Source organism: Eublepharis macularius, chromosome 1 (assembly GCF_028583425.1).
Source record: "Eublepharis macularius isolate TG4126 chromosome 1, MPM_Emac_v1.0, whole genome shotgun sequence".
NCBI lineage: Eukaryota > Metazoa > Chordata > Lepidosauria > Squamata > Eublepharidae > Eublepharis > Eublepharis macularius.
Window position 1 is genome coordinate 238,019,705 of NC_072790.1, and position 27,616 is coordinate 238,047,320.

Genomic DNA, 27,616 nt, shown 5'->3' on the forward strand with positions numbered 1-27,616 from the left:
GCACAGGCCGCTTTTGCCACCACTGCAGCTTTCTGTTGGCAGCAGCAGCTGCAGCAGCAGCAGCTCTGTCACCAGCGCCAGCGCCCCCCGCTGTCGCCGCTGCCACTTGCTCTTGCCACAGCAGCCCAGGCTGCTTTCGCCAGCACTGCGGGTCGCTCTCAGCGGCGGTGGTGCTGGCAGCAGCAGGCGGCAGCGGCAGCGAGAGCGACCTTCTTTCACTGCCGCTGCCTGCTCTTGTGGTGTGGGAGCGCATGTATGGGGAGGGGGAGCCCCAGGGAGCATGCCCCCTGCCAAGTGGGTAAATAGGAGCGAGGGGGAAAGGTGGGAGCGGGGGATCAGCATGATGTGTTCACCTGTAGCGCTGCCGCTGCCGCGCATTTCTCTCCATGGCGTCTCCCCACTGGCGCTGAAGCTGTTGGGCCCGTTGGAAGCGGGCCAGACCAAATGACTTTGCGGACCCTATCTGGCCGTATCCGGCCTGTGGGCCGAACATTCCCCACCCCTGCCCTTTGTTACCCAGAAGTAACAAATGGCAGCTCTAGGAAGGGTTGAGCCAGTGCTTGGCTCTCCTGGCCCTTTCTTATGCGCCCAGGGTAATGCTGATCACACTTTGGGGCCAGGAAGGATTTTCCCTCCGTTCAAAATTGGCTACGGATCCTGGAGGATTTTTGCCTTCCTGAAGGAGTAGGAGGGAAGGAAGTTGTACATTTCCTGCATTGTGCAGGGGGCTGTACTAGATGGCCCTTTGAGAAAACTTCCAGATTTATGTTTATATCTACAGGCATTATTTTTGTTATTTTCAGGAGCTTTAATCCCTCAGTGTAATTTATTTCAAACTGAAGGACTCTCACCAGGAACTGGGTGCATTTGGAGCATCTCTAACTACGTATGAAAAAGCAGTACTTACAGAAGAGAGGACCGATGGTTGATGGGGTGGTCGTGGTTAGTTGTTTGAACTCCACCATGATCAGGGTAGTTTGTAAAAGTCTTATCATGAGTAGAGATGGGCACGAACAGCAATACGAACAAAAAAAAAGCCACAAACAACCCAAACTGCTGTTCGCAAACAACCTGTTCGTGAGGCCCCATTCTAAACGAACAGGTGGTCGTTGCAAGCCTCGTTCGTTGCTGTTCGTCAAGCCAGACAGTCTGGCACCTGCAATTAATTCCCTTGGCAACTGGAGGCAGGGACTGCCTGAACTCTGTCTGAACTCCTGCTGTTGCCCTGGAAACGCCAATCTAAGCCCAATTTAGCTTGATGGGCAGGTCTTCCTTCCAAGTGTGGACTGGAGCTCCAAATTTGTTACAAGAGGAAAAGACCAGGAGGGGGCCTCCCAGCTCTGGCTTTCAGGGAGAGACAGCTGTTGTTACAGAGACAGATTGAGTGCATTGGAGTTTGAATTTTCTTTGTGTGGAGTGGGATAGGGATCTACCCCTTCAGGTTCTAGGGCTGCTGCCGGGCTCTGGGGCCAAGCTATTATTTATTATTGGTACATTTCCTGCTGCCTGCTCAGGTAGGGTTTCTGGGAGTAGTGCAGTAGGGATCTTGATGGCTGGAGGAGAGCCTGCTGGCCCCCACGAACAATGAATAATGAACATGTTCGTGACAGGATCATGTTTGTCAGTGTTCGTTGTTCATGGATAGCAACGAACAATGAACACCGTGTTCGTTTTTTTTTCCTCTTCGTGCCCATGTCTAATCACTAGCTGGGCTGAATGCAAAGTATGCAGTCAAACAGGAGTGTCATTTCAGAGGAGTTCAATCCTCCATCTGGAAAATCAGCAGAAAAACTTTGGTTTAGCTAAAGAATAGAAGGCCAAGCAGCTTCTAAGTAAATGCAGGGCATATCCCCCCACTCAGAAAACAGTCTGTCAAATATTCCACCTTCAGAGTTTTCCCTCAACTCCCCTTTCTTTTTCTTCTGATTCCCAGCAAGCCAGCCTTGCATACCCAAGTTTTTTGACAGCGATGCCATGGTTTGTGTCTGCAATGCAACTTACTGTGACACATTGGACCCCATCTCCCTCCCACCAGAAGGCTTGTTCCTGAAGTATGAGACCACCAAAGCTGGTCGGCGCATGGAGCTCAGTGAAGGGACGTTCCAGAGGAATCATACACCTTCTAGCTTTAGGGGTAGGTTGAACAACTATACTTGCGTGACTCCATCCCCCTACTCTACATGCTTACCCAATCTCTTATTTGTCTAAAGGGCTCAAATATACATTCAATGCCTCTGATCGGTACCAGGATGTTAAAGGCTTTGGCGGATCTCACACAGACGCTGCTGCAATTAACATCATGAGTCTGTCTCCAGCCGCCCAGGAGCACCTCTTGAGATCCTACTTCTCCAACACTGGTGAGAGCGCTGGGGCGGGGAGTAGCTAGTAGAAGGAACAAGGAAGGCCGAACATCTTGAGAAATAAAGTTTTAGGTTAGCCTACTGCTCTTGCTCTCAGCATACAGGATTTTTTTTTTTAATTCAGGGAAGCATTCAAAATTGCCATTCTGGTTCTCTGTAGATGTTAGGAAGGACCAGTATCTCTCATGCTGCAGTGGGGAGCTGCTTGGAGGGGTGAGTTGGCTGCTAGGGGATGGGTGGGGGGAGTTCAGCACCAAACTTCCCCTCTCCTTCGTGCCCCCCATTCTCACATCCTAAGAAAATGCAGGCTTGGAATTGGTGGTGGTGGCGAGTGCTGTCAAGTCAGCTGATTTATGGTGCTCCTGCTGGACTTTTCAAGGTAAGAGACCAACAGAGGTGGTTTGCCGTTGACTGCCTCTGCCTGGACTTCATTGGAGGTCTCCAATCCGAGTACTTACCTGCTTACCTGCCAAGATCGATAATACAAACAATGGACCATGGTGTAATGTTTCCAACAACACAACAGAGCCACCGTGTGGTAGTAAACCATAACTACTCAAGTAACACCAATGTCCTTTTAAATTAAATGTTATAATTTGGTGTCAGCAACAGTTCAACAAATTAAATTACAGTATATTCACAATGGTCTAATATAAGCAATTAATGTCTCAAACAGATGACCGTACAACGGACTTCCGGTATTAAGCCTATTTCTGGAATCCAGTTCCTTCATCAGGTTAAGTATAAAAAAATCTTCAACAAGTTACATTCACTTTCTCTCGTGTAAACATCTTCAGTCATTATTTGTTGCTAACATATTAAGGGCAATGCTACAATAAAATACAATGTGCAGTCTCTCAACAACAATGTCCAGTAGTATCATATCAAAATGTAAACATAAATTAAATCCAAAAAGTTCTTACTACACCTACATGTGTTAATACAAGTTTGAAATTGTTCTCAGTTACACTGCAGCTTCTCCAAAAAGAGTCCAGTAGCACCTTTAAGACTAACCAACTTTACTGTAGCATAAGCTTTCGAGAACCACAGTTCTCTTCATCAGATGCATTCTCGAAATGCATCTGTGGTTCTCGAAAGCTTACGCTACAGTAAAGTTGGTTAGTCTTAAAGGTGCTACTGGACTCTTTTCTCTTTTGCTACTGCAGACTAACACGGGTAACTCCTCTGGATCTATGACTGTAGCTTCTGGAATAGAAAGAATATCACATAGTCAAATGGTTATTATCTAAATCCCATCGTCCCAACAAAAGCCAATAGAAAATATCAAGTGTTAAATATCAAAATTACTGTATACCATCTCTATGCATACCATTTTGAGAAAATTGCCACTCTCAATAAATCAGCAAAAGCTTCATCAATTTTTCCAAGGTGGGTGGTTGCAGACTATTGCAGTCTATGGACATTCTAAAAAGTTCACACTACAATTACAGAGATACTCTAGAGTGGAGTCCTTCTTAGCTAATATTTCTTAAAGGAGCAGATGTCAAAAGTATAATATCTCTGTATCAGATGAGTTAATATAATATAATATAATATAATATAATATAATATAATATAATATAATATAATATAATATAATATAATATAATATAATATAATATAATATAATATAATATAATATAATATAATATAATATAATATATGGGAGGTTACAAAAAAGGTGCATATTCTGTTATTTGATTCAACCCATTTGGTGTAATGGTATTGAATTTAAAAATAAAACGTGCTTCTAATTGTGACAATGGTCTAGTGATGTCTGTTTTATCATATTTGTGGGGTTGGTATTGAACTAAAACCAAGAATTTGAATTCATGACAAATAATCATGTAAACTATATTCATAGAATCATAGAATTGGAAGGGACCTCTAGGGTCATCTAGTCCATCCCCCTGCACAATGCAGGACATTCACAACTCCCCCCCCCAACTGCCCCAGTGACCCCTGCTGCATGCCCCAAAAATAAAAACAAAAACAAAAGCACCCTTAGTATTAAGGTACAGAATAGAGGGAAAACACAGCCAAGGGGGTAAGAAAGCAATTATCCAATTTATACAATTAGTCAAAAGTCATTACTATAATCAATAAACAACCTTTTAAAGTGACTAAGTGCAAAGCAGCAAAGAACAATAAATTCAGTTTCTCTTACAGTATATTGATAATACAAAGACAAACCTTGCCCCAAAAATGGCAAAACCCATTCTGCCTTCCTTCTCATGATCAGCCCAGGTTCACAGAATCCGCATTGCTGTCAGACGGCCATCTAGCCTCTGCTTAAAAACTTCCAGAGAAGGAGAGCCCACCAACTCCTGAGGAAGCCTGTTCCACTGAGGGACTGCTCTAACTATTCTTAGCGTTACAGTCTGTTCGATGATGTAAAGTGTACAGTCCTCATCCCTGTAGGACTTGGACTTCCGCAGTAACAAAGAGCTAGTCAGCAGACTGAACAGTTCATACACTTGAAATGGCCTAGTCTAGAAAATCTTTCAAATCAACTTTGACCAGAAAGACCCTACTACTCCTTGTTTTGCAAAACCCGATTAGTGGTTTATTGTCACACCCTGCCCAATCAGAAACAAGATGCCAATATCTGTGAATAATTTATTTGATGGAATACACTAGATGTGAATATTGGAAAGCACAGGAAATATCCTTACTCTTGGGTGTAACAACATCCTGCAATAGTGTACGCTGATGTATCTTCCTAGCCCTCCTCTTAGCTCCTTCAGTGACTTTACATGGACAGCCCTTCTGAATGAATTGCTCCTTGAGTCTATTGCTATCTCTGACATAATCTTGAACTGAAGTTGAATTGTAACTGAGAACAATTTCAGACTTGTATTAACACATGTAGGCGTGGTAAGAAGTTTCTGGATTTAATTTATTTTTACACTTTGATATGATACTACTGGACATTGTTATTGAGTGTCTACACCTTGTATTTTTTTTTGTAGCATTGCCCTTTGTATTTTTGAAGCAATTAATGACTAAAGACATTTACATGAGAGAAAGTAAAATGTATCCTGTTGAAGATTTCTTTATACTTAACCGGATGAAGGAACTGGAATCCAGAAACGGGATTAATACGGGAAGCCCGTTGTACTGTTGTTGTTAGAATATGGATGATAAGCTAAGGCAGGCAGATCCCTGGATCATTTCAGCAAGACACAGGTCCTTGGTTAAATGACTTTTATTCTGAAATCAGATCTTTGCATAGAATCAGGTCCATAAATGTACTTAGAGCCAAAGAAGCATCCAAGTTGAAATGAAATCCCACGAAGGCGGAGGTCCTGCATGTGGGTCTGGGGGCCATGGGCATGGGACTCCAGCTCCCCGCTCTTGATGGAGCACTACTTGCGCCAGTTTCGAGAGTTAGGAGCCTGGGGGTGATACTGGATGCCTCCCTGACTATGGAGGCACAGGTTGCAGCGGTTGCCCGGTCTTTATTTTTCTATCTAAGACAGGCACAGCAGCTTGTCCCCTCCCTATCAACCCATGACTTAACTGCAGTGATCCAAGCAACGGTCACATCTAGATTAGACTACTGCAACTCGCTCTACACAGGGCTTCCCCTGGGCCTGATCTGGAGGCTACAGCTGGTCCAAAATGCAGCTGTGCAAGTAATTGCAAGGGCCCCAGTTAGGGAACATACAACACCTATACTACACCAGCTGCACTGGTTACCTGTTGAGTACCGGGTCCGGTTCAAGGTTTTGGTGTTGACCTATAAAGCCCTATGTGGACTGGGCCCAGCATATCTGCAGGACCGCCTCTCCCCATATGTACCCCAGAGGATGCTTTGTTCAACAAATAAACAACTGTTGGTGGTCCCTGGCCCAAGGGAGGCCCACCTGGCCTCGACCAGAGCCAGGGCCTTTTCGGTCCTGGCACCGACCTGGTGGAACTCTCTGTCTGAAGAAACCAGGGCCCGGTGGGATTTGCTATCTTTCTGCTGGGCCTCTAAGACAGAGATGTTCTGCCAGGCATATGGTGGAGGCTAGGTTGGGCCCCCACTGGCCACACTAAAGATCTGTCCACCACCCCACATATGAGCCAGGGCTTGAAAAGCAGTATTTTATCATCGCCATCTGAAGAGAAGCTGTATTGTATAAAGTTGTTTTAATGTTATTTGTATACTGTTTTATCTGTTTTCAACTGTATTTATGTAATTTGAAATGTTGTACTCTGCCCTGAGCCCGCCTGGCGGGGAGGGCGGACTAAAAATCTAATATAATAAAATAATAAATAAGTAGTACAGCTTCTTTGAAAGGAATAAAGACTTGACAAAATTACAGATCTAAATACTCAACCATTCCCCTCCCTTCTAAACCACAGGTTTGGATGGGAAGGAGTCTGGGAAACTTTTCTGGAGTTTACACATTAATTAGACAAGATATAGAGAACTGTAACCTTTCAGACATTACAGACCTTGCAAGGTCATTCTACTGAGCTTCAAAGAGATAGATTAGCCACAGCTCCCTCAGCTGCGTGAGAGGGAGAAAATGGAAGACTGATTACACACATGTTGGATAATGCACTTCCAGTCCTCTTTAGAGATCATTTGGAACTGAATTTTCCATGTGTGAAACAAAAAATCCACTTCCGAACGATTGCTAAAGTGCACTGAAAGTGCATTATCCAACGTGTGCGGAATCAGCCAAAGTGTTGCATACAGTTTATGAAATTAACCAATGATGTACTTAGCAGTTGCAGTATGAAATCAGACAGTAACATAGTAACATTAGCATTTAGTGACCCTGGGATTTATGACATGGGTGTAGGGGCTACAGACATGACAGTCATCTGTTTGTGGCATTAATTGTTTACATTAGACCATTGTGAATGTACTGTAATTTAATTTGTTGAACCGCTGCTGACACCAAATTATAACATTTAATTTAAAAGGACATTGGTGTTACTTGAGTAGTTACGGTTTGACAAGTTCAGACTTGCCTGGGCTACGCAAGTCTGGTCAGGTTTTGAATTAGGCACCTGCAAAGGTGATGTCTAGAAATCCCTTCCTACATTTTAGATCTTAGTAGGTCTTTCTTGAACACGTGGGATCCACTTTCTACTGACCTGTGCCACTGGTCCATCTAGCCTGGTATGGTCTGTGCTGGTGTAAGGCAACTTCAGAGGCTGCAGTTTACTAGTAAAAAAACCACTGACTTTGCATGCAGAAGGTCCCAGGCGCAGACTCTGGCACGTCCCGTCAAAAGAACGTGCAGGGATAGACATCTTCCATTGCTCGAGACCCTGGAGAGCAGTTGCCAGTCAGCTGGAGGAGTGGCATAAAGCAGTTTTGTCTAGACTGCCTTTCCTATCTTGTCTCTGCAGGCATCGAGTACAACCTTTTGCGGTGGCCCATTGCGGCATCCGATTTCTCCACGCGCCCTTATTCATACGACGACATCCAGTACGATTTTGACCTGAAGTATTTCAACTTGGTGGAGGAGGATACCGAGCTCAGAGTGAGTAAAGCCACGCCAGATGGCAAGATAGAGAGAAACTGAGACCAAGTAATAAGGAACCAAATCCTACTATATAATTCCCTTAGCGTCTTTCTGATGACGCCTGCGCGGGCACACCAGGATAAAAGGGTGCCATGGAACACCACCTCTGCCCGGCCCTCTGCCGCCAGGTTACGTAGCCCAGCTGGAGGGGGAGGGCGGCGCAGGAAAAGTGCCATGCCTGTAAGCCCCAGCGGAGCCCGGGCAACGGGGTGAAGTGCCCAGCGCCCTCTCAGCCCCCGGAGCTGCGCCATGCTGCTCTTGGTGGGGACAAGGCGACGTGGGGGAGGTGAGGCGCCCAGTGCCCCCTCAGCCCCACCGGAGCTGCACCGTGCTGCTCTTGGCAGGGACCGGGCGATGTGGCAGAGGCGAGGCACATGGTGCCCTATCAGCCTCAATGGAGCTGTGCCACGCCGCTCTAAGTGGGGATGAGGTGACACGGTGGAAGAAAAGCATGTGGCACGACTCCGGTAGGGCTGAGAGGGTGCTCTCGGCGGGGCCTGGGTGACACGGGAGAGGTGAGGCACCCGGCGCCCTCTTATCCCCACCGGAGCCGTGCCACACCACTCTCAGTGGGGACGAGGCGGAGGTGAAGCACCTGCCACCCTCTGAGCCCCGCTGAAGCAGGGCTGCACCACTCTTGGTGGAGCTGGGGTGCAGTGCACCCTGGCTCCAGCGGGGTTCACAAGGTTACAGGCGCATTGCCCCCCGCATCTCAGCCCTCCCCAGACCCCCCTTGCTCCTCCACCTGCCAATCCTCCCCAGATCCCTCCTGCCTCTCAGCCCTCCCCAGACCCCCCTTGCCCCTCCACCTGCCAATTCTCCCCAGACCCCTCCTGCCTCTCAGCCCTCCCCAGATCCCTCTTGCCCCTCCACTTGCCAATCCTCCCCAGACCCCCTTGCCCCCTACCTGCCAACCCTCCCCAGATCCCCCTTTGCCCCTCTACCTGCCAATCCTCTGCAGACCCCTCCTGCCTCTCACCCCTCCCCAGACCCCTCTTGCCCCTCCACCTGCCAGCCCTCCCCAGACCCCCACACACACCAGCCCTCCCCAGCCCCAGCTTTCTAGAGCCCGTTGTATTTATTTGCACAACGGGCTTTGTTTCTAGTAAAAAACATTTTATTAAGATACAGATGAATAGCATGAGTATTTATTGAGACATTTGTTATGCAGGTACACCTTATTAAATTTCATTGTAGCTAAGGGAGGTGGCAATTCCTATGCAAGTTCTTCCTCTTAATTGAATTCAAAGAGCCATTCCCTGTTTCCCTAGTCTCCATCCCAAGCCAGCATTCAGAAATCCTTCTTTACACTGCTCTGAAATCTTCTTTCTTGTCATGTTCTTCCTTGGCTCATTGCATATCTTGAAGACAGTGGCACATGTATGAAGCAAGTGATTTCCTTATGTGTATGACTGTTCACCAAAGACACTCGATTAACGACACCTGGAAGACCACCTCTTCCTCAAATGATACCTTGGCTCCTTTTTTTTCAGCCTCCGTCTTCCTTTCATTTCCTTTTGCCAGATTGCCAGTCTTTTCCTTTGCACAGCCCTTCCTCTGCTGTCCTTTCTTCAGGACACGAAGTTGAAGTTGGTGCCCAGTTCCTAGTTCCTTATTGGCAGAGCCAGTTCCCAGTTCACAAGTTGGTTCCCAGTTCCTAGTTCCTTATTGGCAGAGCCAGTTCCCAGTTCCTAGTTTCACAGTTTCTGGTTCCTTATTGGCAGAGCCAGTTCACAGTTTCTAGTCACAAATTTTGGGGAAGTTGAAAAGCTCTGTACCCCAAAATAAAGACTGTAGGAGCACATATAACACACTTCCGTATTCAGCAGACTCTCCACTCTAAGTGGACATATACTGGGTCCTCCTACAAAGCCCAGGTCTTGAGTTAACAGCTTCAAAGTAGGGTAAGAGATACAAGCCCTCAGTCTAGTGAGCACAGGGCTGTGTAATGTGAGCACAGGGCCATGCAAGATTTTTTTGGGGTGCAGAGGGCTTGTATCTCTTACCCTACTTTGAAGTTGTTAACTCAAGACCTGGGCTTTGTAGGAGGACCCAGTATATGTCCACTTAGAGTGGAGAGTCCGCTGAATACGGAGGTACATGATATGTGCTCCTACAGTCTTTGTTTTGAGGTAATAAGCAGGGCCGGATCTAGTTCTGTGCACGCGCACACAGCACGCACGCACTCCCACCACTGCATGATGACGTCACTTCCGTGATGTCATCACACAGGGAGGAGTGTGCTGCCATGGCATGCTGCAGAGTTGGTGGAGGCAGCGCGGGTGGCTGGGAAGCCGCCTGTGCCATTCGCCTGCCCCGCAGAACAGGGGGTGGCCAGCCGCCCGTCCTGTGGGGCAGGTGAATGGTGTGGGCGGCCTCCCAGCCCCCCGCACTGCTGCCCGCGCGCTCCTGGCGGCTGGCGGCTGCACCCGGCGCTCCATCCTTGGTGGCGCCGGGGGCAGACTACTCCCCCTGCCCCCCCGTCGATCCGGCCCTGGTAGTAAGGAAGCCAATAAGGATGTAGGAACTGTGAATGAGAAACTGGGAACTGGGAACTGGGAACCAACCTCAGCTTCATCTTCAGGACATGTATTCATGTCTTTTGCTTCCACCAGGTCCTACTGAATCTTGACAAATGCTAACTGACTCTCACTCTGAGGAAAGCAAAGCCAGCATTTTATTCTCTTCTGCTAGATCTGTTAACCGATTAAAGTTCACCACATCTCAGTCCCTCGTCATCTTGATTCTAAGCTAAAGGCCAATGTAAGTGGTTTAAATAACCCACTAACGGACCAGCTTGACCAATCAGAAATGAAACATGCTAAATCTTTCTGTTCCCTGTAAATGTGTGAGAGATTCACCCCAAATCTCAGAAAGAAATCTACTCCCTTGGCAGCAATAACTAGCAGGGCTTTTTGGGTGACGCTGTTTGCATCTATTAGGGGGGTTCTCCCAAGTCTTCGGGGGGAATTGGTGGAAATGAATGCAATCTTATATAGAAGCGCAGTTTTTAAAAGCAAAACAGTACTGGCCATTAGGCCCCAGCTCCAGAGGTCTTCATACTCGATAGCTTTCCTTCCCTCATGGGAGTTAAATCAATTCACTTTTACTTAATCAAATTAGTGTATGGATGTTCCATACAGGGTGTGAAGGAACAGATTCGCAAGCCCCCTTCTTTCTTGATTCTGAGAAGTCAAAAACTTCACTGCTGCCCCAAATTTCTGCTCCAGCCTTTCCCTTACTCCCAAGAGGAATCAAACTACTCACAGGATAGTAAACCGCTGTCACTAGCAAATTTGAGAATATCCAGGGCTTTTTTCCCGCTGGAATGCGGTGGAACGGAGTTCTGGCACCTCTTGAAAATGGTCACATGGCCGGTGGCCCCGCCCCCTGATCTCCAGACAGAGGAGAGTTTAGATTGCCCTCTGCGCCAGTGGTGCGGAGGGCAATCTAAACTCTCCTCAGTCTGGAGATCAGGGGGCGGGGCCACCGGCCATGTGACCATTTTCACCAAGGGCGATTTAAACTTTTAAAAACTCCCCCCTTGTTCCAGCTGACCCAAAGTGACATCATTGTGCAGTCCTGAGTTCCACCACCTCTTTCCCCAGAAAAAAGCTCTGAGAATATGATGGATTTTTAGATCGAGCCCTCCAGATCTGTGTTGCTGTTTAGACCTAATTGCTATGTCTTCTGCATCCCATGGAGCAGCCAGAGAGGATGACAAATTGCTCCTCCACTATTTTGTGTGATTGTATTCGAGGGGTGGTGCACTCACCTGCTGCCCTTCCCCTTTGCTGCTCTTTGGATAGCCAGACTGAAGAGGTGTGGTGTCTTTACAGAGATCGGGCTTTAATAAGCAAAAATAAAAAGAGTAGCACGGTCTGTTTAAACATCAGGTTTATAAATAAAAGATGAAAAGACACCGTCTTCTAAATCCTAAACTCTCCACTCATCCTAAATAATGATGAATTAGGATAGGCTAATAAATCTGGAAGCTACGGCATTTGAAGTCCTTCCATTACTTTTAATTCTCAGAGTTAGAACTCCTCCTTATTGTCCCTCGCTACGTGGACAAGATGATGTCCAAAGGTAAAAATTTAGTCCTTCGTGGCTTGGTCCCCAGCTGTCATGAATCAACCACAATAGCAAGAACTCCTTGGGAGAAGATGCAGAGGAGTTAGCCGTGTTAGTCACAGCACAGCACAGCACAGCACAGCACAGCAACCTTTATTGGCATAGATAATACAGACGATGTTAGTCTGTAGTAGCAAAATCAAAAAGAGTCCAGTAGCACCTTTAAGACTAACCAACTTTATTGTAGCATAAGCTTTCGAGAATCACAGTTCTCTTCGTCAGATGCATCTGTCGAGGAGAACTCTGATTCTCGAAAGCTTATGCTACAATAAAGTTGGTTAGTCTTAAAGGTGCTACTGGACTCTTTTTGATCTTGGGAGAAGAGGAGCCCTGTGCAGCCAGCCCTGAGTTAACAGAAGCCGACCAGCAGGAAAATGAGCTGCAGGCTTGTCAAGATTCACAGCCAACAGCTGATGCAAAGCTCCCAAGACCCTCCAGCTCTAGTTTATCAGTTGATCCTCAGTGGGCCATTCCCAGTCCTCCTGCATCACCTACACCCTTAGAGCACCTCAGACGGAGGAGGAGAACAGAGCTGCAGGCAAAATGGCAAAGTGCATACCTCCTGGTCCAGCATCAGCGGCTTGCTGATGGTGGAGATGAGTAGATGCGGGATTCCTCCAGAGCAGCAGGCTGCAAGCATGGCTCTTAGGCATACAGCTATAAAACCAACCAAGAGAGGCAGTTAGGTTGGACACAATGTGTATGATAGCTGCGAAACCAGTAAATGTGCCTTGCCTGACTCCTGGAACTGTGACCGTGGACGGGACGAGACGGGATGGCTCCACCTTACCCGACTTCTGGGACCCTGACTCTGGACTGAATGACACTACCTTGCCCATCACTTGGAGCTTGTGAGTGGGTACAATAGCCATGGAAGATGAATAAGGAGAAGAATGATTCTTACTTGTGTCCTGAGGATTTATAAGTGTTAAGGAAAAATTTCTTTAAAGGTAGGGCTTTTTTTCAGCAGGAACATGGTGGAATGGAGTTCCGGCACCTCTTGAAAATGGTCACATGGCCGGTGGCCCCACCCCCTGATCTCCAGACAGAGGGGAGTTTAGCTCGCCCTCTGTGCCACAGCGTAGAGGGCAATCTCAACTCCCCTCTGTCTGAAGATCAGGGGCGGGGCCACTGGCCATGTGACCATTTTCGCCAAAGGTGATTTAAACTTTTAAAAACTCCCCCCTTGTTCCAGCTAACCCAAAGTGATGTCACTGTGCTGTCCACCACCGAGTTCCACCACCTCTTTTCCCAGAAAAAACGCCCTGTTTAAAGGTACTCTGTGTTCAGATTACATTTCCCAACAGCTGTCACCCACAAGTAACTAAGACACCAAAATAGTGATCCATAGAGAATAATCCGCTTTATTAGCAATAAAACCCAGATGCAATGCCATGTTCTGACATATGCATAAAGATCAGTCACAGCAGAGAATCTTTTAAATCTTTCAAAGCTAATTGTTTACAGAATAAAAGATCAAAATTTAACACAGGGTTTATACAAATAATTCTTTGGAAATGCTGCCTTCAGGAATTATGGCACCTGATGGGTCTGGATGACAAGACAGTAAATTCTTCCGGATATGAACATGTCAAAAAGTACGGTGCCTTACTTCTTAAGTGTGCGACTTAAGAGAGAGACTGTTTTCCAAGGCTAATTCTTGATTAGAGAGAAGGAAAACAAAGAATGTTAACATTCCTGTGATTATTGTAAGGTTACTATGACTTTTAATCTTATGATTCCTAATCTAAAGAAAGAATGTTCTCTGTATGAAGGATTCTAGCTTCTGTGTAAAAAGGTCTGCTTCAATAGAGCTCATATTTGGCTAAAAGGTTACAAAAATTCCCTAACAATAAGACTTTTTTGCATGGGTGAATTTTGTCGTGTTTGGCCCCATAGCTCTTCCGATTTTCTTCCAAATTCTAGATGATTTACTTCTTCAGATTTCAGTGCGGCGTTTCAAGGGTTCTCTTACTAACAGAAAAAGAGTAAGATGACAATTCAGAAGAGAACCCTTGAAACGCCGCACTGAAATCTGAAGGGGAATTGTCCAGAATGTGGAAGAACACCCAAAGAGCTATAGGGCCAAACTTATCACCTGCGCAAAACCCCCCCACTAATCTTCTCTTGAAAAATCCACCAGCACCACCCCTCAGAATCATTTTGGACTTTGTGACCTGAAAGGAAGATATTACTGCATTTACTCAAAAGGAAGACAACCCTGAATGTAAGTCAATCGTCTAAAAATATTATACCTAGAAAGTTTTTTATTACTCGACATAACTGTAACTTGGATGTGAATACAGAATGACTCCTCTCTCTCTTTTTTTGATAGCATACCTGGAAAAAAACCCTAGTCCTGAATTACAGTAAATTCAGTAAAGTCTACCCTTTTGGCTTTCCAACAGTCTCTCTACATGTTGCGAATTACCTGGGGATGCTCAAGTGCAGGATTTATGTGTGGTCCTCAATTCACAGATAGGCTGTTCTTCATGCATGTGCATGTTGCTTTCACTGGAGCTCCCTTTGTGTGATTGCATTCACTTCTGTTTTCACTGCAAGAACAAGTACCGTAGGCTCATTTGACTTACCGATGTGCCTTTCTTTAAGGTGTGAGAAAGTGTCAAGATCTGCATTTCAATGAATGGATGTAGGAGGGGGGAAACTTTAATACTTTTAGCAGTTGAGGAGGAACTGATATCAAACGGGTGAATGTATTCACGCAGAGCAAATTGAAGTGTGACTGTGTGAGTGAGTGCATGGAAAGTTGGAAGAGGGGGGGGACACATGAAATGAGGTTCACTTGAGCATCTCTAGGTGCTTCGCAATGTTAAGAGACTGCAAATCTGTCTCCTTTAAGAGTGATGGTACAGCAGTGTTAAACTTTTTGTGCTTACTTTGGCCATACTTAAGAGCTGGAGAGTTCTGTGCCTGGGAGAAAGATGACACAGCATCTCTTCTAGTTTTCCTTTTGTCGGCCATTTGTATTGCAGCCTCTGGGGTTATGTGCAGAGTGCAGCCCCAGTAGTACTATATCAAGGTGCCTTCTAGGGTGGAGGCTGTTTCTCCACACAGGATTTTAGCTGTTACTGTACAAGGTGCCACAATGCTCGCATTTCCCCAAGGGTGGCAGGAGATCCCCTGCACTCTGTTCCCATTATGGTAAGGTAAAAATTCAAGGAAAAAACCCCACAGTGTCATGTGCAGCACAACGTTGCTTCTAGTCACTGTTCAGTTGCTTTCAAAAGTGGGAGCTCCTAAAGCTACCTATGTCCAGGGCTCATTTTGAGGGGGAACATGCAGGAACGCAGTTCCGGTAGTTCTCCAAAAAGGTCACATGTCAGGTGGCCCGCCCACCTGATTTTCGGCCATTTTGGGCCTGTTTCAGCCTGGATCGGGGCCGAAACAGCGCAATTTGGGCCCAAAATGGCCAGGATTGGTCCCAAAATGGCCAGGATTGGGCCTCTGACGGGTGATGGCTCACTCTCCTGCTCAGCAGTGGCCCAATCCTGACCATTTTGGGCCCCTTTTCAGCTCCCTTTTGCCATTTTGGGCCCAATTTTGGCCCTGAATGGCCAGGATCGGGTCCAAAACAGGCAGGATAGGTGATGTCAGGGGGTATGGCATATGCAAATCAGTTATGCTAATGACACACTTCCGGTGATGGCAAGGGTCATGGCATATGCTAATGAGTTGTGCTAATAAGTTATTCTAATGAGTTCCTGCAGCTCTTTTTCTATGAAATGACCCCTGCCTATGTCACTTCCATTCTTTTTACCAGAAGTGATGTGATGCCACAGCAGGCCCCAATATTCCCACCCATAATCCTCTCACTGGTTTCCCGGCAACCCAACTGTTTTATTCTTTCGGCTGCTGCACGCGACACGGAAACCCCCCTGAAATCTGGGATGATGATTATAATTTCAAAGTTGGGGTGCCTGAGAGGAATTGGGGAAGGAGGAGATAAATGACTGGAAACGTCTTCCCTTCTGTGCAGATCTCCCCTTCAGGATATTATACATTTAGAAGGCCTGTTTCTCCATTTGCTTGTCTCTTAGGTGATTTCCAGGTGCTCACAATGGCAACAAATATACTGTTCTTTGGATCCTGATGAAATTATTTATTTATTTAAAACATTTACTGGTCGCCTTTTTACCTCACAGCACTCAAGGTGGCTTATAGCAAACATTAAAACACAGAAAAGGCATCAAATTAAAATCCCAATTTAAAACGACCAGTTAGTAGAAAAACTAATCAAATGCTGTCCTGAATAAAAACATCTTCAGCCGCTTCCTGACGACTGTGAGGAGGCGAGGCACGCCTCCGCGGAATGGTTGCTCCATAATTAGGGGGCTGCCACCGAAAAGGCCCTCTGTCGTGTACACACCAATGAGCTTCTTTGGTCGATGGGAAATTATTGCCCAGCAATTTTAACTCCCAAACAGGAACATATGGGAGAAAATGGTCCTTTGCAGGGACTTTTTTTCTGGCAAAAGAGGTGGTGGAACTCAGTGGGTTGCCAGCACAGGGGGCAACTCTTGGCGGGAGTTGGTGCCCCTGGTACCACATGTGCACACGCAAAGTGCACGCATGCTCCCAGGGCCAATGATGTCACTTTGGGTCAGCTGGAACAAGGGGGGAGTTTTTAAAAGTTTAAATCGCCCTCGGCGAAAATGGTCACATGGCTGGTGGCCCCGCCCCCTGATCTCCAGACAGAGGGGAGTTTAGACTGCCCCCTGCACCGCAGTCTAAACTCCCCTCTGTCTGGAGATCAGGGGGCGGGGCCACCAGCCATGTGACCATTTTCAAGAGGTTCTGGAACTCTGTTCCACCGCGTTCCAGCTGAAAAAAAGCCCTGGTCCTTTGGATATCATTGTTCTATGCTGTGTAGGGCTTAAAAGGACCAACCCAGCACCTTGAATTGGGCTTGGGAGTGGATGGTTAGCCAGTGTCATTGCTGTAATATCAGGTTCTCATGTTCCCGGGAGCTGGACTTGACCAGCAGTTTAACCACTGGATTCTGCACTAGCTGCAGCTTCTGCAACCTGGAAGTGCTGCGGAATTCTGCACTAGCTGCCATCTGCTTATAGGGCTCCCATTACCTCTCCCCATAGATCCCTCTCCTCCATCGCATCATGGCCTTATCTAAGCAGCCCATCTCCCTAGTTGCCACCCCTTGGACGGGGCCCGCCTGGCTGAAGACCAATGACAACGTAAAGGGGAAAGGAAAGTTGAAAGGGAAAGCAGGAGACAAATACCACAAGACCTGGGCCAACTACTTAATCAGGTAACCACACATGCATCTGCAGGGCTTGGGGGTAAATAGGAGTTGGCTGACTGTGTCAGGTGTTCAGGATCACCTGTTATATTCAATAGCTGAAGCTGAAGCTGATGCTGTTGGGGTGATTCTGTTATTTGAACCCAGGGTGGGAAACTGGGAGTTGTTTGTTGTAATGTCTCCTGAACCTGGGAGCCTGCTTGACCTTGAGCAGTCTATGAATCACACAGCCTGTTGTCCTGTCTGCAGAGTTAGAGGACTGTTAGGAGAAAGGGGGGGCGGAATTTAGGCGTAGCCTTGGGGAACCTATATCTGCTTGATACTTGTCTGTAGCCACCAGTCCTAGCAAGGATGGCGTAAGTGTATGACGCTGGCATCTTATCAATAAAGAACTTTTACTCATGAAGTGAAGTCTCTTGAGAGTTGCTTGGCATTCCTTATAGAGTGATGGCTCTGTGGGCTGATTTAGAAAAACGTGGCTACTCAATACTTCCCCTCAGCTAGGGTGACCACGTGCCCAGTTGGCAGGCACTCTCCCTGTGATTCGGTCCATTTATGCTCTAGCAGAAAAATAAGGGTAAAAAAGGCTTTGGCCTAGTAGACGGCATGTCACTTCTGGGTACAACCTGTAAGGGATAAAAGTAGCTCTAGGAATTGCCAGAGAGTTTTACCACAGAGTTGTGGTCTTTCCTAGAGCGACCACTGTCACTTCCAGGTTGTGGAAGTGACATATTGACGTTGGTAACGTCACACACCCACATCCACTTCCTTGACCTCCTGCCCTCCCACTGGTTGCCAGGCCCGGCAACTCTATGTACAGTCCACCCTCCAAATAGGGTTGCCAGCTCTGACTAGGGGGATTTCTGAAGATTTTAGCAGTGGAGGCTAGGGAAGGCAGGATTTGAGAAGGGGAGAGATCTCAGCTAGGTATAATGCCATACAGTCCACCTCCGAAAGCCATTTTCTGGGGAATTGACACCTGGAGATGAGTTGCAATTTCAGGAGATCTCCAGCCACCACCTGGCGGTTGAGAATCCTACCTCCAAAGCTGCTGTTTTCTCCAGGGAAAAGCTTTGGAGGGTGAACTGTATGGCATTGTGCCTTGTTGAAGTCCCTCCCCAGGCCAAATCCTGCTCTCCCCACTCTTCTGTCATCTGAACTGCTGCATAAGTTGCCTTTGCCTGTGGAACAACTGCACTAATAACAACAACAACAACAACAACAACAGCAACAACAACAACAACATTCGATTTATATACCGCCCTTCAGGACAACTTAATGCCCACTCAGAGCGGTTTACAAAGTGTTATTATTACCCCACAACAATCACCCTGTGAGGTAGGTGAGGCTGAGAGAGATCCAGAGAACTGTGACTCGCCCAAGGTCACCCAGCTGGCTTCATGGAGGAGTGGGGAATCAAACCCGGTTCTCCAGATTAGAGTCCCGTGCTCTTAACCACTACACCAAACTGGTTCTCAGTTTGGTGCTCTTAACCACTACACCAAACTAGAAAAATGGCGACCCCTCCTCTGAAACGGCTTATCTTTTTGGAAGAGAGAGCCCGTCAGCCCTTTTCTTTTCTCATGTCAGGCAGCCCTCCCCAGAGAGGCTCTCCAGAAATCACCTCCCACTAGAGGGCAGTGTTCCAAAACCGAAAGCCTCAAAGCGGAGGGGAAACAGTCTATATATATTTTTTTAATAATAAAGAAAAGGTTTACAGATATAAAAGGAATGGTGTGGTAGTTTGACAGTCAGATTAAAATTGTGGAGGTTTGAGTTCAAATCCCCTCTCTGCCATGAGTTTTCCTGATGACCCCGAGCCAGTTGCTTTTGCTCAGCTGAATCCGCCTCACAGGGTTTTACGGTTGCTAGTAGAGTTCTCAGGTGCCCGTCAATCCCTTGCCCGCCAATCCACCAGCGATCAGCAGGAGGTGGCAAGCCCCCAGAGGTCGTCTGCTACAGGCAGGCACCCCAGGAGCACACACGACAACATCGCTCCCAGAAGTGACTTTGTTGGGCCGGCCATGGGAGCGTTCCCGTGCTTTATTTGGGGCTGATTTTGTGTCCCAAAGGGGCCGAATCGGCCCCAGATGAAGTGTGGGAGCACTCTCTTAGCTGGCGCGCTGACTGCACTTCTGGGAGTGATGTCATTGCACTGGCCCCGGAGCCATCTGCTGGCACAAGGTAACTGCCAGGTTTCCCCAAAACTGCTGCGAGGGTATAGGGACCTGGCAACCTTAGGAATGGATCTTTGTGGCATGGAGATCAGTTGGAATCCTGGGAGATCTCCAGCCACCACCTGGATGTTGGCGACCCAGTTGCAAAGATAAACTAGAAGAGAGGGAAACCTCACATGCAACCTTGGAGGCCTAGAGGACTAGAAAGGTAGAAAGGTCTAGAAAGGTGGGGTAAGGACTAGAAGCTTGGATATCTAATTTAATGAGACCAAAGAATCTATGGAAGGAGTCTGGAGTGGACCAGGCACTTTCAAGCCGTGGTAACAGCCTCAGTTACTCCCACCCAGGCCAATATGTAGACATAGACCAAGAGAGGCTAATCGATCCTCTCTGTGTGCTGGAATCCAGGTTTCTGGACAAATACGCTGAACACAACATCACATTCTGGGCCATGACGTCTCAGAACGAGCCAGATTGCTCCTCCTATGCCATGGAAGATTTCCCCACCATCAACTACTCGCCTGAGGAGCAGCGCGACTTTATCAATCTGGATCTGGGCCCTGCGCTGGCCAACAGCGACCACAAAGATGTCCATCTCGTGATTCACGATGACGCCCGGATCCACCTTCCCAACTGGGCCAAAGTGGTACGGTATTGAATCCTGACTCTCGTCTTGGACGGCCGAGACCAGTTGGTGTTTTCCTGGGACTGGTAAAACTTGTTGTTCTTCCTGGGTTGCTGCTAGTATCAGGGACTGCAAAGTCAGTCTGCTCCACATTCTTCCAAGTTCAGCTGACAGGTTCTGCTCTTGGTCAGACCCTAACCTAATGCCATAGCTGGTAGGTTTGCCAGGTGGAGCCTGGAGATTTCCTGGAATTGCAACTCGTCTCCAGAAGACAGATCAGGTCCACTGGAGAAAATGGCAGTGTCTGAGGCCAGACTCTACGGCATCCCATTCCTGCTGAAGCCCCTCCCTCCCCAAACTCTGCCCTTCCTAGGCTCTGTCCCCAAATCTCCAGGAATTCCCAACCTGGACCTGGCAGCCCTAACAGTTGGTTCAAACTATTCTTGTCACACTGAGCCAGGTGCATCTGTCACCCCCACCTGCACTGCTGCTGGCCAGGCTGGAGCTGAGCCCCTGAGGCAACGCCTAAAGAATTCACATCTGACTCAGCTGGCATCCAGAAGGCAACACCCCTCATCTCCCAGTGGCTGGGAAGGAGCCAACCTCCCATGGTGCAGTGGTATTTCACCCGTTGCTCTTTCCCAAGCAGCCACTTGGGTGCCTCAGCCAGAGAACCAGGAAGATTTTAGTCACATTATTTTCATTGGTCACCAGTGCCGTCTCAGGGGGAAGTATGCACATATAGGCCTGCGTGCACATGCGCAGTACCCAAGTGGGACTGCCCTGGTGACTACTTGACGAATATCAGTAACAGATCATTGTGACCATGTCTTTATCATCACAATCACAGTGCAATCCCATGTGGGTACAGCACATGCATATGCAGGCCTGTTAGGGATCCCAGGTGCCTGGTGGTGGCAGGCAATCTCCCAGCTGTTTACTTTCTTGCCCGCTGGTCACTGGTGACTAGTGGGAGGTTTTGGCCACCTGGAGATTGCCCACCAGCAGCAATCACCCCGGGAACATGTGCGGCATTCCTGAAGTGAGATTGTGGCACTGGCCACGGGCATGCTCCCATGCTTCACTGGGGCCTGAAATGACGTCAGTGCCTGGAGTGCACAAAAAAGAACATGGATGTGGCACAAAGTAAGTGCCAGGTCCCCCCTCCTATCAGGTACAGTCTGTATATACCATCATGCAGTCCCATATATACATGGGACTGCATGACATTGAAAATAATGTGGCTAAAATCTTGCTGCATAGGGCAAGTATGTACCCATGTAGGGCTGCCCCAGTGACCGCTCAATCAAAATCAGTTATAGGTAAGTGCTACCATGTTTTTTTCTTTGCAAAGGTATTTTTGGATGGACATTTTAAGAGTTTTGTGTACAGAGATGCCAGTGACCCTTAGACAAAATGTATGGAGCAAAGGAAAATTCAAACCATGAGTGGCCACCGATGCCATGTGGACTTTTTCTGATGAAAAAGCCAAACCCCAAACAAGTGCTTTGAACGACCATGGGAGGAAGGGTCCAACTACATTGGAGTTCTGTGACTAGAACTTTAATTGGGTCTTAAAATTGCTACTGGTATGTTTGTGTGTGATCTGGATTAGGGCTTCAGTGCCCACCACTCAGGGCCCCCACCCTTCAAGTCACTTGACTTATGTGTGGGAATGACTGGAATTGTACCTATTTTTTAAAACCATCCAGGCTAACAGCTACCTGGGTAGGACATAGACATGGGCATGAACAGAAAAAAAAACCAAACATGGTGTTCGTTGTTCATTGCAATCTACAAACAACAAACATGACCTGTACATGAACATGTTCGTTGTTCATGGGGGCCAGCAGGCTCTCCTCCAGCCATCAAGATCCCTACCACGCCACTCCCAGAAACCCTACCTGAGCAGGCAGCAGGAAAGGTACCAGTAATAAATAATAGCTTGGTCCAGAGCCTGGCAGCAGCCCTGGAACTTGAAGAGATAGATCCCTACCCCACCACACACAAAGAAAATTCAAGCTCCAATGCACTCTCCCTGTCTCTCTCTCAAAATGCCAACAGCAACTGTCTCTCCCTCACTGTCTGCAAAAGCAGAGCTGGGAGCCCCCCTCCCCCCTGTTCTTTGCTTCCTTGTAACAAATTTGGAGCTCCACACTTGAAAGGAAGACCTGCCTATCAAGCTAAATTGGGCTTCGATTGGGGTTTCCAGGGCAACAGCAGGAGTTCAGACAGAGCTCAGGCAGTCCCTGCCTCCGGTTGCCAAGGGAATTGATTGCAGGTGCCAGACTGTCTGGCTTGACAAACAGCAACAAATGAGGCTTGCAACGACCATCTGTTCGTTTAGAATGGAGCTTGTTTGCGAACAGCAGATTGGGCTGTTCGTGGCTTTTTTTAGTTTGTATTGCTGTTTGCGCCCATCTCTAGTAGGACATTTTAGATAAGAGAAATGGCGGGCAGCATTAATTTCCTGGTCTAATCTAATCCTCCACCACCATCTCCTTTTAAAAGGCAATTTTTGCTGTTTTTTCAAACTGACCTTTGTTCCAAGGTGAGCTCTTAAAAAAATAGCTGTATGCAGTGGAGAGTCAATGAATAAAACTTGTCTGTGGGAGGTACCTATTGGCTGGTAGCTGTGCTGTCACAACCTCTTGACCCTGGAATACTTTTGGAACTTTAAAACAAATGACAAAGTATTTTTTAAAAGAAGGTGAGGGAAGAACAGATAAAAGGAAACTCTTAAGTGAACATTTAATTTTTTTCTTTTTAAGTTGAGCAACTGCCCTGAGGTATGATGGGATGGGCACCATGGGTGATTGAATCAACACCTGAAATGTTTGTCATTCAAACTGCAACACTGGGAGGAAACAGGGATTACACTGCAGGGAAAAGACCTCACATAACATGTTCTATATTGACTGTCCTCCTCCTCCCTACTCCACTTCAGGTTCTCGGGAACAGCAGTGCAGCCAAATACGCGTCAGGCATTGGAGTCCACTGGTACCTGGATGCGATGACCTCTGCCCAACTCACCCTGGGGGCCACCCACAATCTCTTCCCAGATTATTTTCTGCTCTACACAGAGGCTTGTAATGGATTCCTGCCTTGGGATATTAAAGTTGACACGGGCAGCTGGGAGAGAGGCGTTCACTACAGCTGCAACATCATAGAGGTAAACATTAGAACATCAGAAGAGCCTAGCTGGGTCAGTGGTCCATCTTGTCCAGCAGTGACTCACCAAGACTCTCACTGGGTCCACTGAGCATGGCATGGAGAAAGGAGATAGGGCAGGGCCGGCAGCAGGTTTTTGTCACTGCTTGGGGGCTTGGGGGTGGAACCCACCATTCTCCAGCCTCCATAGCCTTCCTCCAACACAGTGAGTGCAAAACATATCCCTAGGCTTTGTCTGTTCTTTGGGCTTCATACCATTGGGGGTGGCTGCCTTTTCTCCCTTTCCCCATAGTCCCAGCTCTTTGACTGACTTCCATTCCACAGAACTTCAAATATTTTATCACGGGTTGGATTGACTGGAACCTGGCACTGGGTATGAACGGAGGCCCAAACTTTGTCAAGAACTTTGTGGACAGCCCCATCCTTGTGGATGCCTCGAAAGATGAATTCTACAAGCAGCCCATGTTCTACCACCTGGCTCATTTCAGGTATTGCTTGGTTCTCCACAGTAGGGGGTGGTACCTCCATCCCTGCTCCTCCCCCCTGTGCAGTGAAATTGAGAGTTGATATAGAAGCAGGGCTTTTTTTTCAGTTGGAACACTGTGGAACAGCATTCCGGCAGCTCTTGAATTAATTGCATGTCCGGTGGCCCCGTCCCTTTCCTCCCCGATCAGTCCAAGTGTTGCTGCTTTCAAAGCTGGCAGGTTTTTTCCCCACTGACAGGATGGGGATTCCCCTCCCATCAGCTGAAAAAAGTTGTTTTTAAATGCCAGCAGCTTTTTCAGCAAGGGGAAAGGGAGGGCTGACCCTATCATCCCCCTCCCCATCAGCTGAAAAAAGCAGTGGGGCATTTGAAAGCAGCAATAATTTTCTTGCCGTGCAAGAAAACTGTTGCTGCTTTCAAAGCCTGCAGCTTTTTTCAGGTGACAGGAGGGAGATTCCCCTCCCAGCAGCTGAAAAAAGTTGTTTTTAAATGCCAGCAGCTTTTTCAGCAAGGGGAAAGGGAGGGCTGACACTATCATCCCCCTCCCCATCAGCTGAAAAAAGCAGTGGGGCATTTGAAAGCAGCAATAATTTTCTTGCCGTGCAAGAATACGGTTGCTGCTTTCAAAGCCTGCAGCTTTTTTCAGGTGACAGGAGGGAGATTCCCCTCCCAGCAGCTGAAAATCAGCTGGCTTTTGAAAGTAACACTTCTGTTGCTGTTTGCAAATGCCAAGAAAAGTGCTGCTTTGAGCTTTGGTGTGCTCCATAAAGATTCCTGAATCTTTAAGGAGCATATCGAAGCATTCAAATACCCAAATCCCAACATGGCTTGCTGCCTGAGAGTTCCACCACCTCGTTTCCCAGAAGAAAAGGCCTGTATAGACCCTGGGAGATCTGGGACTGAACTGTCTAAGAGATTTTTAGGTGTAAAGTTCAATTGTGTGGCTCCTGTTTGGACTGTGTTGCCTTCCTGGAAGGCCTGTGTGACCCAAGAGGCTCAGCTTGGAGCCTGGGTCTGGGAGGAGGGAGGTGTAGGTTACCATTCCTGTTGCCCACTCCCTCTGCCACCCAGGCTGGGCTTGCTCATAGGTTTGCCAGCTTCCATCTGTCAGCTGGAGATCTCCCAGAATTACAACTGATCTCCGGATCACAGAGAACATTTCCCCTGGAGCATGGGGGGGTGGACTCTATGGCATTGTACCCCATTGAGGTCCCTCCCCAGGCTCCACCGTCAAATATACAGGAATTTTCCAACACAGATGTGGCAACTCTAGGAATTTGGTTGGCCTCCTCAAGGCACCTGTGCATGGAACGTAGGACTTGCACTTGCCTTTCCTCTCTGAGGGGCTGAGCGGGGACTTGGGAGAAAAGGAAGAGGGTGTGCAGCACTCCACTCCTCTCCTCCTTTCTCCCAGAATGTCTGTTTGCAGCTCGTCCCAGTTCTCTTCCTCTCTCCTGGTCTCTGATCCCACCTGTGACCAAATCGTCTCCACTTCTGGGTCTCGGCCGGCAGCATGGCAGCATGGCTTTCCTTGTGCATCAAGCACAGGTCCCATCTCCCTCTGTGTGCCTCATTTCAATCTCTTCCCTTTCCTGTCCAGCAAGTTTATCCCAGAGGGCTCCGTTCGAGTAGGACTGACCTCCAACAGCTTTCTTGGCTGCACGCTAAAAGCGGTGGGCTTCCTGCGACCGGATGGCGCTGCCGTGGTGGTTGTGCTTAACAAGTAAGTAAGAAGATGAGCCGTGATCTTCAGCATGCCTTCCAGGAAAGCCGAAGGATGAAGGCTGGATTGGGTTTGATGTGGGAACGTGGCCAAAAGGGATCACCTAGCGGCCGGTGATCACTGTCCCCGCTGAAACATGTAGAATTCCTCCATTACTAGAATCAAGAGCCGTATGTGGCACTTTATTGAGTGACAAAATGAAAACAGGCCAGTCCCTTCCCCAATGAATTCTACTCTAGGGATAGCAATGGATTGCATCTTTTTAGGCTGCAGGTGAAGAGTCCTGCTTTCAATGATTCTTTGCATAAAAACAAAAAACTGCAGCAGGGAGACAAGTTCCCCCACCCCACCCCACCCTTTGCTCATTCTGCTCGTTTTCTTTTCCCGGGAATATTCCCAAATGTAGCCCTCCACCTACCCCCACCCATAGAGGAACATTCCCAGCTGTAACCCTCCATTTACCATCTGAAGTGGCACAGTCCCTTTGGATTCCCCTGAACTCTGCTGCCACTTTGGGAAGAGCCTCCCCACTTGGAGGGATGCTTTAAGAACTGCCCCCATGTTTTTGTTGGAAGTAGCAATGTCTGGTGTACAAGAAGGAAGAAGAGAAGAAGATGCTACTATATAGGGGGCTGCAAGGATCAGTTAGATAAGGAAGTGAGGACAGCACCTCTCTTCTCTGTCAAGTGTCACTTGTCTTGTCTCCATTTGGGCTAAACAGGGCAATATCCTGCTTCTTCTCTTTCCCCTCTGAGCACACTCTTTCTAAGATGTAGTTAGATAGAAAGCATCTATCTCTCCTCTTTACGATCTGATCTGCAGTTCCTAAATAAACTCTTTTTACACCTTTAATCAGTACTGCGTAACTATTGCTGTTTATTTAGCACTCTGTCAACAGGGTTAATGGCCCCAGAGTATGCATACTGATTTAAAGGCAGAAACCCTCCTGAAGTTTTCTTGAGTGCCTGCAAGGCTTAGAGGCATGGCTGAGGACAAAAAACCAAAGATAGCCACCTTCTAGGGTACACAGCAGGGCTTCTGGATAGATAGGCTGGGAGATAAAAACTACCAGATTATGTAGGGAGAATAAGAGAGCTGAGACAAATGAAACAAATTTAAAAGTTACTGCAAGATATGATTTCTACTGTCACTCATGCAGAGGCAGGGGGCACATTAAAAGACATTGCACATTGCTTGAATCACAAAGAAATAGCCCTAAGCCACGAGACAAAAAGCCGCCATTTGAAAGTGCTGGGAAGAGCCCATTTAATGCTGATGATCGGTCAAGTAATTACAGATCAGGCAAGAAAATCTTAATCATGCCTCAGGGAATGCAGACAAATCAGAACGGATTATTGACTGTGGTGCAACCGCCCATTTGGACAGAGATGTGCTGCATGAACACAAAGAGAACCTGTGGATTGCTACCCGCTAGTCAATCCATGTTGAAGGAATTGGAATTGGAACATTGAATTGCACGCTCCCTGGTGGTGAAATCAGAGAAGTGCAAGTGACTGATTGCTTGTTTGTACCAGATCTGAAATCTAACTTGCTATCTGCAACAGCCATGGGAAAGAAAGGAATACAGACTGTGTTTAAAGGAAAGAAATGTTTTATCAGAGATTAAACTGATTTGATTGCTTAAGCTACCTTAAATGAAGACTTGTATAAACTTGATTGCTTTAAAAGAAAGGTGAATTTGGCTAAGACTTGCAACCATAAAGGGTGTACAAGGCTGTGGCATCAGCGTTTTGCACTTAGAGATATTGAAGCAATATGCCAACTTGAAGGGCAGAACCTAACTAAAGATATGCAAATGAGAAAATGTCCTGATGCAGATAGATGTACATGTTGTGTTAAAGCAAAAGCAACTAGACCAAGTTTCAACAGACAAACTGAGAGGCAAACCAAGAGACTACTGGAACTCATTCACATTGATGTCTGCGGACATATGAGAACAGTGACACCCAGTGGAAACAAGTATGTACTGACTTTTACTGATGATTTTTCAAGATTTACTGTGACTTATCTAATCAGAGAGAAAAGTCAGGTGTTGGAGAAACTTAAACTGTACCTGGCAATGGTGAAGAACAGATTCCAGAGAAAACCACTGGCAATACGGATGGATAATGG

General features: G+C 47.3%; 1 protein-coding gene across 2 annotated transcripts in view; it reads left to right on the forward strand.

Annotated features, from left to right (window-relative positions):
* LOC129340592 (lysosomal acid glucosylceramidase-like) overlaps positions 1-27,616 on the forward strand; it is a 61,409-nt gene that overhangs the window by 28,788 nt on the left and 5,005 nt on the right. For both annotated transcript variants that reach the window (XM_054995471.1, XM_054995479.1), the window contains exons 3-10: positions 1,934-2,134; positions 2,211-2,357; positions 7,716-7,849; positions 17,140-17,312; positions 19,889-20,126; positions 23,053-23,277; positions 23,601-23,764; positions 25,361-25,483. In XM_054995471.1, coding sequence (XP_054851446.1) covers positions 1,934-2,134; positions 2,211-2,357; positions 7,716-7,849; positions 17,140-17,312; positions 19,889-20,126; positions 23,053-23,277; positions 23,601-23,764; positions 25,361-25,483 — 1,405 coding nt within the window. The remainder of the gene's footprint in view (positions 1-1,933; positions 2,135-2,210; positions 2,358-7,715; positions 7,850-17,139; positions 17,313-19,888; positions 20,127-23,052; positions 23,278-23,600; positions 23,765-25,360; positions 25,484-27,616) is intronic.